Source organism: Nannobrachium achirus, assembly GCF_963921795.1.
Source record: "Nannobrachium achirus genome assembly, chromosome: 15".
In the NCBI taxonomy this organism is placed as follows: domain Eukaryota; kingdom Metazoa; phylum Chordata; class Actinopteri; order Myctophiformes; family Myctophidae; genus Nannobrachium; species Nannobrachium achirus.
This window is the reverse complement of record NC_137822.1, coordinates 1762075-1780584: the sequence shown is the minus strand read 5'-3', so window position 1 is coordinate 1780584 and position 18510 is coordinate 1762075. Positions and strand designations below refer to the sequence as shown.

Here is an 18510-nt window from a genome sequence, read left to right as displayed (position 1 = left end):
ATCACCATGGTCTGGGAAATGATCCACAATGTGTCAGTATGTATCACCATGGTCTGGGAAATGATCCACAATGTGTCAGTATGTATCACCATGGTCTGGGAAATGATCCACAATGTGTCCGTTGATTTGATTTGACGTACTGACCTGCTTCATTCATATTTGATCACGATATTGACCGGAGTCCCCCAGGGGTCAGTACTTGGCCCCCTCCTTTTTACCCTCTGACCACAAATATCTTCGCCAAAAATAGCCGATCAACAAGCTCCCAACGCGTCACATTGCAGCACGTTGTGAACTTGCAGATCTTGTAGCTAATAGTAGATCAAGACATTAGCCATGTTTCCATAAACGTATTCGAATTAGGGAAGTCAATTATCAGAAATTCGCATTAAGACAAAGTGAATTTAAACTGTTTCCATTTACGGGTGTCATTCGAATTAGCGACGGTCGCATGAGTTGATCTGGCTGATTTTTTCAGACCGAACCGAGACGTGACCCGATCGCTGCACAGTGCACACTCATCCTGCAAGTTTCAGCGTCCTCTGGAAGGTGGCCGATAATGCAAGCTCACAACGCGGCGCGGAGACGTGGATTCAAGCTGCTGTGGGCTTGTAGATCAGCCACTTTTGGCACGCAACACTGTGTGATGAGGAAGGGTTAGCCACGGATGGCGGGAGGTGAAAACAGGAGTCCGTGGCTGCTCCAGTACGCTCCTTCCACATTCGTTTTAGTCATATTCTTTTGTATAAAATTCTATTTCGTTTTAGTCCTTTTTTGAAAATCTGTAGCTTTTGTCTAGGTTTAAATCCACAATCGATTTTGGTCGGCAAAAATGTATTTTGAGAGGCGTTGATGGCGTCGTAATGGCTGATTTTACACTTGTTTGCATGCTCACAACACGCTTTTGTCAGAGCGCAACACCCGAGCGCAACCAAACACAACATTACTTGACTCTAGTCTCAGTTTTTAGTCATCCTAGCTTAGTTTTTATTTAGCTTTCATCAGTGGAAAAAAAGGAGTGTATTAGTTAGGGATGGGTATCGCCTGCGATACTTTTAATGGTATCGATCGCATGACGTCGATACTATCAGGTATCGGTTCAGGTAAAAACAAACAATACCTCGTTTCGATACTCTGGAACGCACCCCTGGCTGGTCGCATCTGTAACAGTTGGGCTACTGAGAGTTGAATGACTGCTTTAGTAGGCTACACTCGTTACTGTGGAAAATAGCCGACAAAAATGTTTATTATTATGATGATTATCTAACGTCTATACTCTCCACTCTGCCACACTGTGTGATCATCATCATCACCTCTGCTCTACCGCAGCAGCGAGTCACCACTCTTTCCGTGTTGAAGTTAAACTTAAATAAAAAGCATCGAAAATGGTATCGAAAAGGGTATTGTATCGGTTCCCAGGTATCGAAAAAGGTATCGTATCGATTCAAAGGTGAACGATACCCATCCCTAATATTAGTTGACGAAACCAACACTGGACCCTTGGTGTGTGCAGGTGCAGTCCAACGGCATCCAGTCCACTCCTCTGAACCTGGCGGTGTACTGGAAGTGCAGCCCCGGCACCACGGACCTGCGTCTGGACTACCGCTACAACCCAGAGTCCATGGCCGCTCCCGGGCCGCTGGCCAACGTCCAGATCCTGGTCCCCATGGACGGAGGGGTCACCAACATGCAGGCTCTGCCCAACGCCATCTGGTGAGCCAGCTGGAGATGGGACGTTCGGGAACCAATCAAGTCTTTTTCGGAAAAAAATAAAAGAATCAAGTCGTTCCTTTCTAAATGAGCAGTTGTGGAAAAAGCACAAATATTTTTTTCTCATGTAAAAGTATCAATACTGCAACGTGGAAATTCTCTGCCACAAGTAGAAGTTTGGAATTAAAATGTACTTGAGTAAAATAAAGTACTCATTATGCAAAATGTCCCATTTCACAAGTTTTCCAATGAATAAAATGTAGAAAAATCATTTGAAAATAGCTGATCTGCAAGCTCACAATGCGTCGCGTTGCGACGCATTGTGAGCTTGTAGATCGGCTATTTTCAAATGGGGGAAATGTATATATGGCCGAAATGTATATAGGGTTGGAGTGATTTGTAATTATAATCAAAATCTACAAAGTAACTAAATAACTAGAGTAACTAAAATGAGCCAGTCCTTTGAACGGCTCTTTGAAAGGAACGGATCCCAGAGATCCGGCTCACTTCAAAGAGCCATAAATCCCATCTTTAGAGAGAGCAACTCCCCCTCCCCCCCTTCCACGTTTAAACACATCCACAGTAGAAAGCATCTGTTATACTTTAGATTTTAACCACCTTAACCATTGTTTTATACTTTCGTTATTCAAAAACAGCAGATATACAAGCTCACAGCCTGATACGAACTCACAGTCTTATCTGCTGTTTTTGAAAAAGAATCATGAGAATCTGTGCAAATCTTTGAATATATGTATTTTCAAAGCGAACATTTGTAAATCTAATCTTTCCTTCTCTGGGTCCCTGGAACAAGATATTTTGAGATGGGGGTCCTTGGGCAAATATATATATAATTCTAGGGGTCCTTGACATGAAAAAGTTTGAGCGCCGCCGACATTAGAAACATGGGTTTTTCAGAAAACTGTTACGATTTTGAAAACATTTTTAGGGTTAGGGTCAGCCTCATGTCTTAATGGGTTAAAGGGAATGTGTAACCATGTGTACACTCCTACACAGTGGCGGGAGAAGTGGGTGTGCAACTGTGCATGTGTGGGTGTCTATTTCATCTATTAAAGCAGTGGTTCTCAACCTTTTCAGGTTGCGACCCCCCCAAAATAATCATATTTTAACTGGGGTCCCCCACCCTGACGAAGCATTACATTTTGTACAACACAGTTCTATTGTGAAAATATCAGATCTACATGCTCACAACGCCTCGCAACGCGAGGCGTTGTGAGCATGTAGATCGGCTATTTTCACAATTTCTGCCTCTAATATTTGACAACTTGAACAATGTTTAATGTGTCATTTTAGAGGTATTAAAAAGTCCTTAAATTGTCACGTTAGAAACGTCTATACACCTAAACTCTATGTTGGTTTGTTTACTGTTGAGTGAGAAAACAACGTTGCACATTAAGTTAATTATCTGGGGGTCCCGACCCACAGTTTGAGAACCACTGTATTAAAGAACGTGTTTCCTCCTTCTCTCACAGGAATGCAGAGCAGAATAAGTTCCTATGGAAGCTGAGCGACATATCGGAAAAATCTGAAAATGAAGGTAAAGGAAGACGTTTGTTGCGTATCTATTAGGGATGCACGATATCGACATTTTGGCCGATATCTGATTACCGATTATTTGCATTGGTCAGCAGAATTCATGGATCCATGCTAATAAGCTAATTGGCTAATACAAAAAAAATCCTTTTTAACCCTTTCTGAAAGCTTTCCCAGATAACACTGTTTGAATCTTCAGCCTTCATCATCACAAAAGGCTTTTTTCAGTTTAACTTTCAAACATAGAGACAGTATTGTAATAATAATTTTACATCCCACCCAATGTGAAGTGAGTGGTGGTCGTGCTTGCATAACATCTTCAGACTAGGATTTAAGTCTAAGATGTACAGGCTATGCTACACACACACACAATGCTATGCCAAAACGCTGAGGGAAAAGTGGCTACAGACACACACCCAGCACTCTATGGAGCGGTTTACCACCGCTCAAAAAATAAATAATAATATAAATAATATATTTTGGCCGAAACGGATATATTGTTGTGATAATGTTTCGATACCGATATGGCACATTTTCAAGGCCAATATTGCAGACCCGGAATATGATGATGGATCAATCGCTCATCTCCAGTAACTAAGACCGACATGTGGCACAACACGTGAAGCATGTATCCACTAGGGCATTCACGAATAGTGATTTTTAGTATTAGAATTATTCGACCTCAAAGTATTCGAATAGTCGAATATTCGACAGGACTGGCAGAACTGGCAAATATTAAGTAAGCAAGAGGCAAACATTGTGAAAATAGCCGTTCTACATGCTCACAACGCCTCGCAACGCGAGGCGTTGTGAGCATGTAGATCGGCTATTTTCACAATATTTATCTGCGGAACCGAGTCACATTAAATGTAATACCTACAATTCCAAGTGCTTGTCAGGGTTCTTATGACTTCAACCATGAAGAAATATATGTTTTAACCCTTTCAGTGCCCAGAATCACCACTAGAGGGCGCCCAATGGCCATAGAATCCACCATAGACATACGCTGTATATGCACAAGCCGTGCGCAGCCATGACGCGCCTGAACACTTTCCTTTGTGCATGAACAGGAACAGGATGAAGTTAGCTTGAAGTTAGCTATTGGCTACCAAGCATTTTAGAAGCCCTATTTTCGGCGATTTAGCCATGATTAAACCTTGCACACCTCATGGATATGCATGGAACAGAGAAAATGAGCTCTAAAGATCCTGGATTGCATTGGAGTGGATGGCAAATATCGGCGGCGCGACGCTCTCGCGGGCCGTGTAAACAGATGACGGCCGGCGGCCCGGCTCGAAAATTTTGCCCGGTGCTTCGGTAAGGCCTCTGGAAAAAAAAATCTTTTTTAAAAAGCCGAACTAGTTTTTTAAAAAGCCGAACGTTAATAAGGTCCAAACTATCGGCACAATAAGAGTTAAAGACAAAACAATAAAAAAATAAAAATAAGAGAATATTCGACTTCGGTGAACAACGTCGAATAGTGATATTATTTGGTGAATGCCCTGGTATCCACTATCCATTTATGTGTTTGACTGCAGGCTCTGGGTCTCTGAGGGCCAAGTTTGACCTGTCAGACGGCCCGTCCACCCCGGCCACCCTGGCGGTGCAGTTCATGAGCGAGGGCAGCACCCTGTCTGGAGTGGACCTGGAGCTGCAGGGCTCTGGGTACCGGCTGTCACTCAACAAGAAGAGATTCGCCACAGGTATAGCGGGGTTACACACACTAGGGATGGGACGATGAGCGATAGGGGCTGTTAAGTATGACATCATTTTGTAGGCAGAGGAGCATTTCTGCCCCCAGTTTCAGTGAATCTTTTTACTATTTTTACTATTTACACATTTTTCTTCTCTATGTTGTTGAAAGGAAAGTGTTAGAATTATACTTTAGTCGTGATTTTTGTCTCTGATCTGTTGAAAATAGCGAGGGACAGAAAATGCTCTGGGGGCAGATTCTCCTCTGCCTACAAAATTATGTCACGGCTTAAAAGCCCCTAAACGTATCGTGGAAGTTTAACCCATTCAGAACGGGTACACAGTATTGTGTATCGTTATTTTATGCTTTAACTATTGAAAAATAGCAGATCTACAAGCTCACAGCTGTGATGCTATTTTTGAAAAATCGTGAAATTTTGAATTTTGACCCGATTCTTTAAGTGTCTTTTGAATCATTCTAAGGTTTTTTTTTTGAAAAACCTATGTTTCTATGTCAGCAATCTGGCCAGCCATCTTCAAAGAAAAGGTCCTTTTCACTTAACTGGAGCTCAGTTAGTCTGTTCTTGAGAGACTACTATGTCAGTGGTGCTCAAACCTTTTCATGTGAAGGACCCCCAAAATGATATGTATTTGGCCACGGACCCCCATCTCAAAATATTTAGTTCCAGGGACCACCCAGAAGCAAAATTTGAGTTACAAACGTTCGCTTTAAAAAGACAAATATTCAAAGATTTGCACAAATTTTCATGACTTTTTCAAAAATAGCAGATCTACAAGATTGCAGTGCGGCATTCAGTGCCGCGCTGTGAGCTTGTATATCTGCTATTTTTCACTGGTTAAAGCATTCAATAATTCTAGGCCTAAATGGGTTAATTTATCAGATAGATAGATAGATACCTTTATTATCCCAAGGGGGAAATTTAGTAAAATTTCCCCCTTGGGGAAATCGTGATATCGTCCTCCGTCATGCACTGGGGACATTTCACAATTCACCTCAATTCACTGGGATCAATTCACCAAGTATTACTTGTGGTAGCCCCAAAAAGTGTCAGAAGATCCAAGTCTTTCTTTTACAGTAGGTCTGCGATTTATTTTTATACATATTCTGTTTAGCGAAGATACAGAAAAATGGATAAAGTAACACTGAGGATTTGACTGTTCAGCCTTTGTGTGCAGCGCTATTTGAATGAAAAACCTTTGTATGATTTAATCTCTGTTGGCTGGTAATGGAAATATTTTTACATCATAATTCATGTATATTACAAAGTGATTTTCTTTGTCTTTTTCTAGGGCGTTACATGGCTGATTGCTGAGGAAAAGCCTACCACTTTGATCAAGATCAAATCGAAAAGGTTCTCCCTTCCTTTTATTTTGTACTCCTTATCACCTATTTATCAAAGGATAAGATCGGTTGAATGTGCGGAACCTGGTAACTGGCCTCCTGAAACTCTGGAACCATGTGCTAATCGCGCTTTGGAAGACCTCTGGAACCATCTATGTGCTGGTGTCTAATCAACGCTTTTGACCTGGGAAGCAAGACTCTCACTACAGTAACGTACCGTAGCACTGAGTATCGAACACTGTTTAAAAGGAAAAACGAATAACTGTTAGTTAAAATGTATAGATATGATATTAAAGTGTAATTGCTTTCTGATCAAGTCTGACTTTTATAAAGTCAGAGACAATGTATGAATTAGATAATAAAAAAATATATATATATTATATTTGAAATCATAAAAAATGAAAGAAAAAAAAAGTGCACTAACAATCTTTCCGGCCATTTTTAGAACTTTTTTTTTGTTTTTTGTTTTTTTTTCGTTTTTATATTTCTTGTAGACTCTTTGTAAAATGAAACAGATTATAGATGGGAGATTCTAAAGATGGGGAATTAACACGTTGTTTTGCCCCTCTTGTTTCTCTCCGACTGTAAATAGTAACACTGAATATTCAAGATTTTTATATGTTGACCTTGTCCCTTTTTTTGTCTTTTGATTTGTCTTTTTATGATCATGTGCAATGAAGGTCGAATCTGTCTTAAACAATATGAATCCTCTCTCTCTCTCTCTCACGCTTGTGGCACACAAATGTGATTTGATATGATATTTTAAACCCATTTTGAAGTGCTTTCCAAAATGCAAAAAAAGAAAAAAGGTCTGACCTCAGTGCCTCTTCTTACTGTGGATATATGAGCGACAAATTTGTGTTATTCTGCTTCTACCCAAAATGTGGGGTTGTGGGATTTGAATGGGAAAATGCCTGGTTAAACTATGATCCCTCCCTCTGCCTGTGATCAACAGGGGCCTTTTTTTTGTTTCTGTTGAAGTAGCACTACAGTATGTAACTTAAGTACATTTTTACCATTGAGCTAATAGAGCCAGCCTGCTCGCTCGGATGAATTGAATCTTGACCATCAGCTCAAACTTCAGGTCAGATCCTGTGTCCAGGTGAGACATGACCTTTGCCACAAACTAAATGTCTCAATAGAAGAGCAAGGAGACTAAATGGAACCACCACTATTATATACGTTATTTTGTATTAAAATACTCTTCCACAGTGTTTCTCAAACGTTCAAATTTCAAGGTCTCTTAACTCTGACAGTATACAAATGTGTATACTGTCAGAGTTACAAACTCGTATGGGTCAATTTAGACCCCCCTAAAGGAACCCACAGAGTCCCTGGAATCCACTTTGAGAACCACTGCTCTACCATACAGATTAGTAAAAAGGAAATGTGTTCATTAAAAAACTACATGGTGAGGCTTTAAGGCTGGATTTTATTTTAGTTCAATAAAAAGATTCAAAGGACGCTGCCCATAACAAGGAAAAAAAACCTCACGTTTTCACCTAAGTGTTATTGAAATGAAAGCAAAACAACACTTTTACACTTTCGTGCCCTTTTTTGACTGAGAAATGTGCCTAAATCTTAACTCTCCTCTAATCGTATTTGTGTAATTAGCACAGTTTAACGAGAACGGCACCAATATTGCGCCAGTGATTTTATACTCTTTTTACTTGTTGGGATGTTGAAGGGAAACGTGCGTCTGGCCTGCTGCGCGCGCAGCCGAGCCTGGCTGTCTTCCACTTAATGCAGGGGTCTTCAACAGGGGGTCCGGGACCCCTAGGGGGTCCTCCAAATCTTCCAATCCTTTTTAAATTAACAACTTGAACCCTAGCGTCCATATTCTGAGAACTGTTGCCAAAAATAGCAGATCTACAAGCTTGTAGATCGGCTATTTCTGGCAAAGAGGTTTGGTGTAGAGGGGAAAAAGAGCAGACCAAGTACAGAGTGAAAGGTCAAGCTTATTAGGTAATGACAGCTCAAGTGGTTAAATATCTGAAAACACAAATTGTGCTGTCAAACGATGAAACGATATGGAATCTATCTGGGGGGCCCTGCTTCATCTCTCTCTCAGCTGAGGGGTCCTTGGCCCGAAAACGTTGAAGACCCCTGCACTTAATGAACTAATCGTGTTTTGACTTGTGAAATGCAGGTAAATCAAGTCAACTTGTCGTATAACTGGTCTTTTTTTTCCCCGATTTTATATTTGTCAATGGACCTTTTATGCTTTTATATACACATTGTATGACAAGGAACCATAACAGCATAGCCAGGCCAAATTAATTATTGAAATGCCTTATGAAAATGTACCCCAGCGCTGAATAATCAAGTGTTGATGACTGTGATTTAGACGCTATTGTGACAAAATACTGCCATGCTTGGTTGTTGGTGCTGAAGATTTAGCAGTGGGCGCCTCCATTCGGGCTTTATACCATTGGTTCTCAAACTTTATCATTTGACCCTCAAAGAGCTGGAACGTGCCCGAGTCGCGTTAGATTTTAACCACTTTAACCATTATTTTATGCTTTAACTGTTGAAAAATAGCAGATCTACAAGCTCACTGCGCGGCACCAAGTGCTTGTAGATCTGCTATTTTTTTTTTACCGTGAAAATGTGTGCAAATCTTTGAAGATCTTTGACCCGACTTCTGAATCCTTCCTCTAAATCAGTGGTTCAAGTATATATATTGGAAAAATGTGCACACATTTTCACGATTTAAAAAAATAGCAGATCTACAAGCTACGAGTGCCACGCTGCGAGCTTGTATATCTGCTATTTTTCAATAGTTAAAGCATTAAATAATAAGAGTTACAGACCTGTAAAGACTCCATTTGGAACCCCCTCAAGGAGGTCCCTGGACCCCACTTTGAGAACCACTGCTCTAATGGAGGGTCACTGCATTGAAGTCTGTTGGTCAATACTGCTCCTCCACTATTGTTCCATACAGTTTTATTGTAAGTTTCTCTCTTTCTATCTCCCAGTGATGATGTTTGTATGCATTAATTACCTGGAATCTCATTAGTCATTTCATTATAGGCGAAAAAAAAAACAAATTTTTCTGAAAATAGCTGATCTACAAGCTGACACCGCATTGCGGTGCAATGCGTGTGGTCAGCTTGTACGATCCGTAATTTTCACAGTTTTTTTTAAACACGGCTTAAGTGGTTGATTCATAAATGACTTCCTATAAATGTAGTGGAGTCAAAAGCACAACGTTGGTCTACGAAATGTAGCGAAGTGAAAGTCACAAGTACAAATACTCAAGTGAAGCACAGATAATCATTTACTCTAGTACAGTACTCAAGCACACATAGACATCAAAGGGGGCTTGAGCCCCTGCCCTTTTATCCGCCTGTAAAAAAGTGCCCTCTCTCCAGACCATGAATGCAGTTTTTGCTATGGTGAAAGAAACCCAAATGCCCCTCTTTCCATGCCATACCTGAAGGCAGCATTCAAGAGAATTGCCTTGTCTAAACTCTCCTAAACTTGAATGCAACATCTTATGTTGCAACAAATGTCCTCTCTGTTGATTAATGCTCAGTTCAGTGTGGCATCACGCGCCAAAAATAGCCGACCTCCAAGCTCACAACGCGTCGTGAGCTTGGTGGTCTGCTATTTTCGATATTTCCACCAAAAGGCCCTTTTAGAAATGTCAGCCCCTGCCTCTCTAACATTCTCTGGACGTCCCTGTACTCAAGTAAATGTACTTGGTGACTGTCCACCACTGTCCATCACATGCCATTCAACCTACGGTACTCAAAATGTAATGAAACCGTAACTTTAGATGTCAAGTGTATCCCCCCGTTAGTCAAACAGGATAGTCTGATTTTGTTGCTGTCAGTCAGAATTCTCTTATCTCCATATTTCAAAAATAGCAGATCTACAAGCTCGCAGCGCGGCACTCGGTGCCGCGCTGTGAGCTTGTATATCTGCTATTTTTCAATATTTAAAGCATGAAATAATAAGAGTTACAGACCTGTAAATTCTACAGTAAATTCTACAGATCGGTGTCACACAAAAGGAGCGAAAACAGCCGATCTATAACTTGTAGATCGGCTATTTTCCCTTTTTTTTTTTTTTTTTTTTTTTTGAATGATCATTTAAAAAGGAATGGTTTTGGACATCCGACATCAACGATATCCATATTGTGCTCATTAACGATGTTGTATGTCTGCCGTATCTGTTAAAAAACCTTAATTATTTGTATAAAGGCATTAATTACCCTGAACCGTCAGGGTTTTTCTTTATTTGTATTTGTTTAGTTGTTCTCTATTATGCGTCCTAACAGAGATTTGCACCATGGCTTAAGACTAGACCTTCAGTGATGGTGTGTAGAGATAGAGGCAGATACAGTACTAACCTGAAATGAATGGAGAATGCCACTTCATCTGTTGTCTCTGTGACTTAAATGATGTGCCTCACTTTGTACTTTTAATCAACCAAATATTATAGGCTAGTTAACGGGTTACTTCCCTTTTCGAACGTGTTTGGGGTCATTTTAACGTCTACTCTCGATTTTGCGCGCCACCCCAGGCAGTTTTCAAGATGCTTGATTCAGTATTTGGATATTTGATGTTCATTTTATCAGGCAAGCCTCCTTCCTATACACATCCATTGTAACTTCATCCATTTTAACCATGATAGATTCATTTAGAAACACCCGCCCCCGGTTCTGGCTGATGTTGTTGTAATGCTTGAGGGGGCGTTTTGGGGGAAATTAAAAAAATTAAAAGAATAATTGAAAAAACACGGCCCACTCACGTATTAGAAGGACAAATGTCAGTCACCATGTTGGTGTGTTTTCAATGGGTTAAAATTGAGTTTGAAGTAACAATGGATTTGTTTTGGAAGGGGGTACATGTCTGATAAAATGAATATCAGGCACGTGCACACACAGACATCAAAGGGGGCATGAGCCCCTGCCCTTTTATCCGTCTAAAAAGTGCCCTCTCCAGACTATGAATGCAGTTTTTAGTATGGTTAAAGAAATGCAAATGCCCTCTTTCCATGGCATACCTGAAGGCAGCATTCAAGAGACCAGCCTTGTCCAAACTCCTGAACTTGAATGCAGGGTCTTATGTTGAAAGAATTGCCCTCTCTGTGTAGAAATTCATGATGTACGCCACATCTCCAGAATTGACTTGGTTATGCTTAGTTCAGTGTGGTATCAAACACCGAAAATAGCCGACCTCCAAGCTCACAAGGCTGCGACGCGTTGTGAGCTTGGAGGTCGGCTATTTTCGGTATTTTCACCAAAATGCCCTTTTTGAAATGTCAGCCCCTGCCTCTCTAACATTCTCTGCACGTCCCTGATATCAAATATCTGATTACCGAATCAAGCAACTCTCAAAATGACTGGGATGCTCACAAAAGCCTGAGTAGACGACGAAATGGCCCCCAAACATGTTTGAAAGGGTCAAATATCCCTTTCAAAATTTAGTTTACGTTACAAATCCTGACATTTTAGCATCCGATTCCTTTTGCTTTTTGATGTGAGATATCCACGTGGAATTGTAAACCATCATGTACTCTTAACCACTTCAATCCTACATACTTAAAGGGATAGTTCACGCCCCAAATGACTTCTTATCTATCGATTACTCACCTCATGGAGACTTGAATTCATGGATATGTTTTAGTTTTGTCACATTCCTAATTTGAGGAGACTCTTTGTGTCTCCATAGGGAACAAAGCAAAGCAGTCTATTTGTGTCTATATAGAGAAAACACTGCTGGTCATCCAATTTTTGGCTTATGGAATGTGACAAAAAACGGTATCAGTAATCGATAGGGGAAAAAAAGTAATTTTTGGGGTGAAATATTCTTTTTGCCCTCTACACCAAATGTCTTTGTCTAAAATAGCCTGGTCCTTGCAGTGTGTTGTGGGCTTGTAGATCTGGTTATTTTCACAGAATGTTTGCCTTATTATGTGCCCTGAATAGGGACGTAGGGGTTTAAGTGGTTAAGTTCCTAGCCAATGTGTTCAGTAAGATGAACCCAATGCATGAACAGAATACAGCTGATGTACGGATTCAATACTATGGCAAGCTGGCTCTTGCTGTCTCTACAAAACATCCAGAAGAAACTATCAAGGCTTATTTGTATTATTATAATTATTATTATGTTGTCCTTTTTGGTCACTTTCACATTCTTTCATTGTGTGATAAAATGGAGAGTTGAAAAAAAGAAACTTTGTGTAAATGATTCTCGTGAAATGTACATTTTTACCCAATATCTCACCCACGTTATTAAGTCTTCACTTTATGATTTCTCATCGTGCCTGTATTAAATGTGTAATATATGAATATATACAAATATATAAATATGACTACTTCATCATGGACTCTTTTCTTTGTGCTTTCAGTAATGTCGTTTTATTCTTAGTGGAGGGACCATTAATCGCTCCAAATTGCGTCGCTAGCTGACAAATAGAGCCGAACTAGTTCGGGATAGGCACTAGAAGAGTTAAAATGCAATATCGGTATCAAATTGATATCAAATTTTTAGCCGATATTTTATAAAAATTGTTTTATTATTACTTGTGCCAGCAGAGCGCGCAAGACAAGTACTGCATTCGGCTGCTTACTGTATGTATGTCGGTGTCTGCCCGGTTTTAAGCCTGTAGCTCAATCAGGGACCAGCATTTCTGGCAACGTCATCATTAACAGCCAATGAGGGACCAGCATTCCTGGTGATGCCACTGGTGATGTAGCCTCGCGTAGCCAGGCTTAAGCCCTTTGCACACAGGACAGTTGCGTTTTTTTTGTTTGCGGCATGAATAAAACGCATTGGATTTGGTGTGCAATGCTGTGCGGAATCGGCGCTGCGGATCCCAAAAGGAGTCATAAAAGGAGTGATGAGTTTTTTTACCGCATGCGACAAGACACACGAATCGAACTGGGTTCGATCGAGAAAAAAACGCACGGTGGCAGCCACTCGTCGCACGGCTAATTCGGAGCCGGTGTGCATGAGGTCGTAGAGAATCATTGTTTTCTTTTCAAAAAATGATATTGTCCGTTTTATCCGTGCGGTTAAACGCGCCTGTGTGCAAAGGGCTTTACTCATCTGCGAAGAGAAAAGCTTGGTGACAATATAAGGCAGAAACCGTTCTGGGAGGTGGGGCTGAATTTTCCCGGAAGCTGTATTTTTTTTCACAGTGCGGTGTTCCTGCAAACGTATTCCCTGCACGAAAGGGAATGTGAAAGGGAACGTGTCCTGCTCCGTCGGTTGCGCTCGCAATAAACAATATAGAAAAAAAACATTGATTCAAGCAATGTTACACCTATTAACACAATGAGCCACCATGTGCTTCGTTACAATGCAGTTTTCCCTGTGTCAAGTGTTGTTATGGGTGTCTTCAAAACACGCCATGCAGTCAGTAAATAAGTACTAAATCACCCTTGGTGGGATTTGAACTCGAACTTTGTGTCAGCCACTACGTTCCTTGTTTTATTGCAGTTTTCCTTGTGTTTTACAGTAAGTGGTAGTATAACTTAATATGGATGAGACACACGCACACACACACACACACACACACACACACACACACACACACGTGCACGCACGCGCGCACACACACACACACACACACACACACACACACACACACACACACACACACACAGATAGAAGGCATTTAAAATCAATTAAGGCAGGGGTCTTCAACAGGGGGTCCGGGACCCCTAGGGGGTCCTCAGAGTTACTACAGGGGGTCCTCCAAATCTGTGTGTGATAGGAACACGTTTTTCCCCCTTTCTTATATTAACCACTTGAACCCTATCGTCAATATTCTGAGAACTTTAGACAAAAATTGCAGAATCTACAACTGCGAGGCGTTGTGAGCTTGTAGATCAGCTATTTTCGGCAAAGAGCTTTGGAGGGGGGAAAGAGCAGACTAAGTACAGTGAAAGGTCGAGTTAATTAAGTATTGACCGTTCAAGTGGTTAAATATATGCTGTCAAACAATGAAACGATATCTATGAACTGGGGGGGTCCCTGCTTCATCTCTCGCTCAACTAAGGGCTCCTTGGCGTGAAAACATTGAAGACCCCTGAATTAAGGTATAACACGGAGAACATAATTGATGTGGGTGTGTGTACAGTATGATATGATATAGTACTTTGTTGTCAGTTCACACAGGGAACAAAAACAAGACAGGTTTACATACATAAGGATAATACAGACAAGAACAATGTCCACCGCTAAGCCTACCTATGGCCAAACTCATGATTAAGCCTTAAAGTCGGCTGATGGACAAAGGACCTTTTTAGTCTGACCTTATTGTATTCTGGAACACTGTATCTCCTTCTTGAAGGCAGCAACCTATATTCTCTATGCAACACATGGCTACTAGAGGTAATATTTCTTTCCAACCTTAGAATGCTATTATCATACATAGTCGTATATAGCCTCTGAAGTGGTTGTCCAACTATCTTTGAACAAATGTTCAGTTGTTGCTGCAGTTGTGACTTTAGGGCTGCAGACAGGCATCCATACCAGGTGGTACTACAGTTCTGAAGAACACTCATAAAAGTGAAAAACATAAGAAGAATCTAGGCTATAGCCTATGCATGATGTGTGTATGCATACTGTATGTGTATATATGGCCCCCATACTGCTCCATGCTGCGGGAGTTTGAGCTTCTGAACTAACTGTTCCTTCTTCTGCCCTGTTGCAGGAGGAGCATTTGGTCCTCACCGTCGAACCATCTCAGATATGTTTGTCCAAAGGCCCACCGGAGCCATAGAGTTGAGTTATTCTGCCGAGCCAGAGAGCCAGCACTACATCAGTAACGTTCATGGACAATTTGCAATTGATGTGACCATTTGATCTCGCGCTCAAGACGTGAGGGAAACCATCTGAACAAACAGGGATGGCGTTGGTTTATTGCATTAAGCCGTTTAGGCCTAGAGTTATTGTTGAATACTTTAACTGTTGAAAAATAGCAGATATACAAGCTCACAGCGCGGCACCGAGTGCCGCGCTGCGAGCTTGTAGATCTGCTATTTTTGAAAAGTCGTGAAAATGTGGGCACGTTTTTCAATATATATTTTTCAAAGCAAACTTTTGTGACTCAAATCTCTGCTTCTGGGGGGTCCCTGGAACAACATGTTTTGAAACGGGGGTCCACGGCCAAATACATGTAATTTTGGGGGTCTTGACATGAAAAAGTTTGAGAACCACTAGAGGAAGGGTTTAGCTATTGAAAAATAGCAGATATACAAGCTTGCAGCGCGGTCAAAGTTCGGGTCAAAGATATTCAAAGAATTTTCACAGGTTTTTCAAAAATAGCAGATCTACAGAGTGCCGCGCTGCGAGCTTGTATATCTGCTATTTTTCAATAGTTAAAGCACAAAATAATGGTTAAAGTGGTTAAAATCCAGGTATTTGAGGGTTAATATGGATCCCCCGCCTCCTTTCCCCCCGTTCTCCCAAAATCCCCCGAAGACCTCGGCGGAATAATTCAAATTCTGAACAGGTCACGCTCACGTCCAGATTTTCCACGGAGGGAGCAGAAATACGTATATTATTTCTGTCCTGCAATAAAAAATAATAATAAAATAATAAAATAAAAATCACTTTCGTAACTAGTGGTTCGGGCCCTCGCACACCTATCCTACGTCCCACCGCGGATGCGACCAATAGGACTGAGCCATAGTGTCGGGGCCATAGGGTACGGTCGGGGCTTTGTCAGAGTACCATTTATGCCCATATATGGAGATGTCTGTTTCTGTCAGTCCTTGTCCATTTTATTACATATGTGTATGGAGATCCCTGATGTCATCAGTATATGCCCATATATACGTTTTATGTTTGGTTGATCTCAGGTGTTGCGTGCTGAAAACAACGTGTCGCAACGTGACGCGTTGTGAGCTTGTAGATCGGCTATTTTCAGCACGCAACCAAGTGTAAAATCAGTCATTATGATGCCATCAAGGCCTGCCAAAATACATTTCAGTTGACTAAACTGTAGATTTAGTCGCCTAAAATCTTTTGATATTTAGTCGACTAAAATTTGACTAAAACTAAAACTTTTCAGGTGACTAAATTATGACTAAAACTAAATTACATTTTATTCAAAAGACTATGACTAAAACTAAATCAAAATTTGCTGTCAAAAACAACACAGGTGAATATTCCATTCTCTCTTGATGAATTGAAAACATAGGACCACAATGGAAACAAGTCACCTCACGCGTTGTGAGCTTGTAGATCTGCTATGTTTGGATAAAGTTCTCAGAATATGGACACTAGGGTTCAAGTGGTTAATATAAAAAAGGAGAAAAAAATCTCCTATCACACAAAGATTTGGCTTTGTGTTAAAACATACTCCTATGCCAGTTATCCAGTTTACAGTAATCTTGAACAGCAACACTCCTTCCATCTTCTCATTTGATGAATGCTGTAGCCACGCTTCATCAAGCTTAACTCGATAACAGATCCTTTCGCCCGTTTGGTCGTTCGCCCAAATCATTTCCGCCGGTCTCACGCTCACCACGCTGACCGCTCGGTGGGGCTTTACTGTACTTAAAGGACAACTCATATTTTAGATTGTAATTAAAGAATATAAAATATGGGTGTTAAAATGATTTCTATTGTTTTAGAGATTCTTATTTCAGTGGTTGGGGGCATGCGTACAAGTGGCTAAATATGTCATTTTACACAGAATAAGCCCACTCCCAAGATAAAACGCAACCTTTCATGGTTGGATGTGACTTATGGGGGCTAGAAGTGTTACTGTAAATAGCAATAAAGAAACTGCTGGCTTATTGTGTCTAAAAAGACATATTTAGCCACTTGTACGCATGCCCCCATGCATACGCATGTCCCACATTTTAGCACGGTAAACGCGATAAAACAATAGAACGCGGCTGTCTCTCCTTTAACATTCACTTTTTCTTTTCTCTAATTACAATCTAAAATATGAACCCTTGTTGTTAAAAAAACAAAGTTGTCCTTTAACTGTACAAAAGTAAAATTTTGAGGTATTTTTCTTTTACTTTACTTGAATATTTCCAATTTGCAATACTTTCACTTCGACTCCACTAAATCTCGGATCCAAATATTGTACTTTTACTCCACTACATTTATTTAAAAACGTAGGTTTTAATGTTAACGTTTTAACAGTACCTTAACCCTTAACCCTTTGCCCCACGAGCAATTCTTTATCCCCGTAAGAATGCCCGCAGTGTCCAATTTTCATCAATATGTCAGTGGTTTCCATTGGGAGCTAATAACATAATTTGATGGACGTAAAGGCCGGTGGTTATCGAAAATACATTTTCTTGTTTTTCATAATTTTTGTTATTATCATGGCTTTATTGATAGTCAGTCAGTGTAGCAAAACAGTCAGGGACTGACACATGCTGCAGATGCCCAGGCATGATTCCATCAGGGACTTGCTGTCAAGCATCAGAACCAGTGGTGTAAAGTAACTAAGTACATTAATAAGTACTGTATTTATGTACAATTTAGGGATGGGACGATAAGCGATATTATCGTATATCGTGATAAAAACACTCACGATAATCGTATCGTGAAGATTTCATTTATCGTGATATCGTCCTCCGTCATGCACTGGGATCAATTGACCTTTTATTTGCTGAGCTGCATATCCGGTACCACTTAAACCCCCTATAATTGGTAAAAGGTACTTAGTATAATATACATACTCGATACAGTCTTTTTTCACTCTCTATCAAATGTCTTTGCCAAAAAATAGCCTATCTACAAGCTCACAACGCGTCGCATTTGCGACGCGTTGTGAGCTTGTAGATCAGCTATTTTTTGGCAAATGTTCCATCAGGATAATGGATTTTGATTATCGTGATTATCGCAATTTCTTTTGTCACAATAATCGTGATATGACATTTTCATATCGTCCCATCCCTATTACAATTTTGAGATATTTGTACTTTACTCTAGTATTTCCAACTTTCCATACATTTACTTCTACTCCACTGCATCACAGAGTCAAATACTCCATTACAATTATTGAAAACTTCAGTCACTTTTTAGATTTAGAGTTTTCTGTTTACAAAACATTAACCACTTCAGCCCTATATACATTTTGGACATTTGAATCTTGCCAATAAGCTGCATTGTAGATCTGCTATTTTTATAGAATATTATCCCGGTGTGACCATACCTTTTGATACCAATAGAGGGTATGCGCATGCATAAAGTGAATGTCAAATC

General features: G+C 40.5%; 1 protein-coding gene across 3 annotated transcripts in view; it reads left to right on the top strand.

The window, feature by feature from the left end:
• The window catches only part of fcho2 (FCH and mu domain containing endocytic adaptor 2), a 126386-nt gene extending 116227 nt beyond the window's left edge, over positions 1-10159 (top strand). For all 3 annotated transcript variants that reach the window (XM_080743330.1, XM_080743329.1, XM_080743328.1), the window contains 4 exons: positions 1514-1713; positions 3201-3265; positions 4800-4964; positions 6265-10159. In XM_080743330.1, the coding sequence (XP_080599456.1) occupies positions 1514-1713; positions 3201-3265; positions 4800-4964; positions 6265-6287 (453 nt within the window). In that variant the 3' untranslated portion in view covers positions 6288-10159. The remainder of the gene's footprint in view (positions 1-1513; positions 1714-3200; positions 3266-4799; positions 4965-6264) is intronic.
• The last annotated feature ends 8351 nt before the right edge of the window (positions 10160-18510 follow it).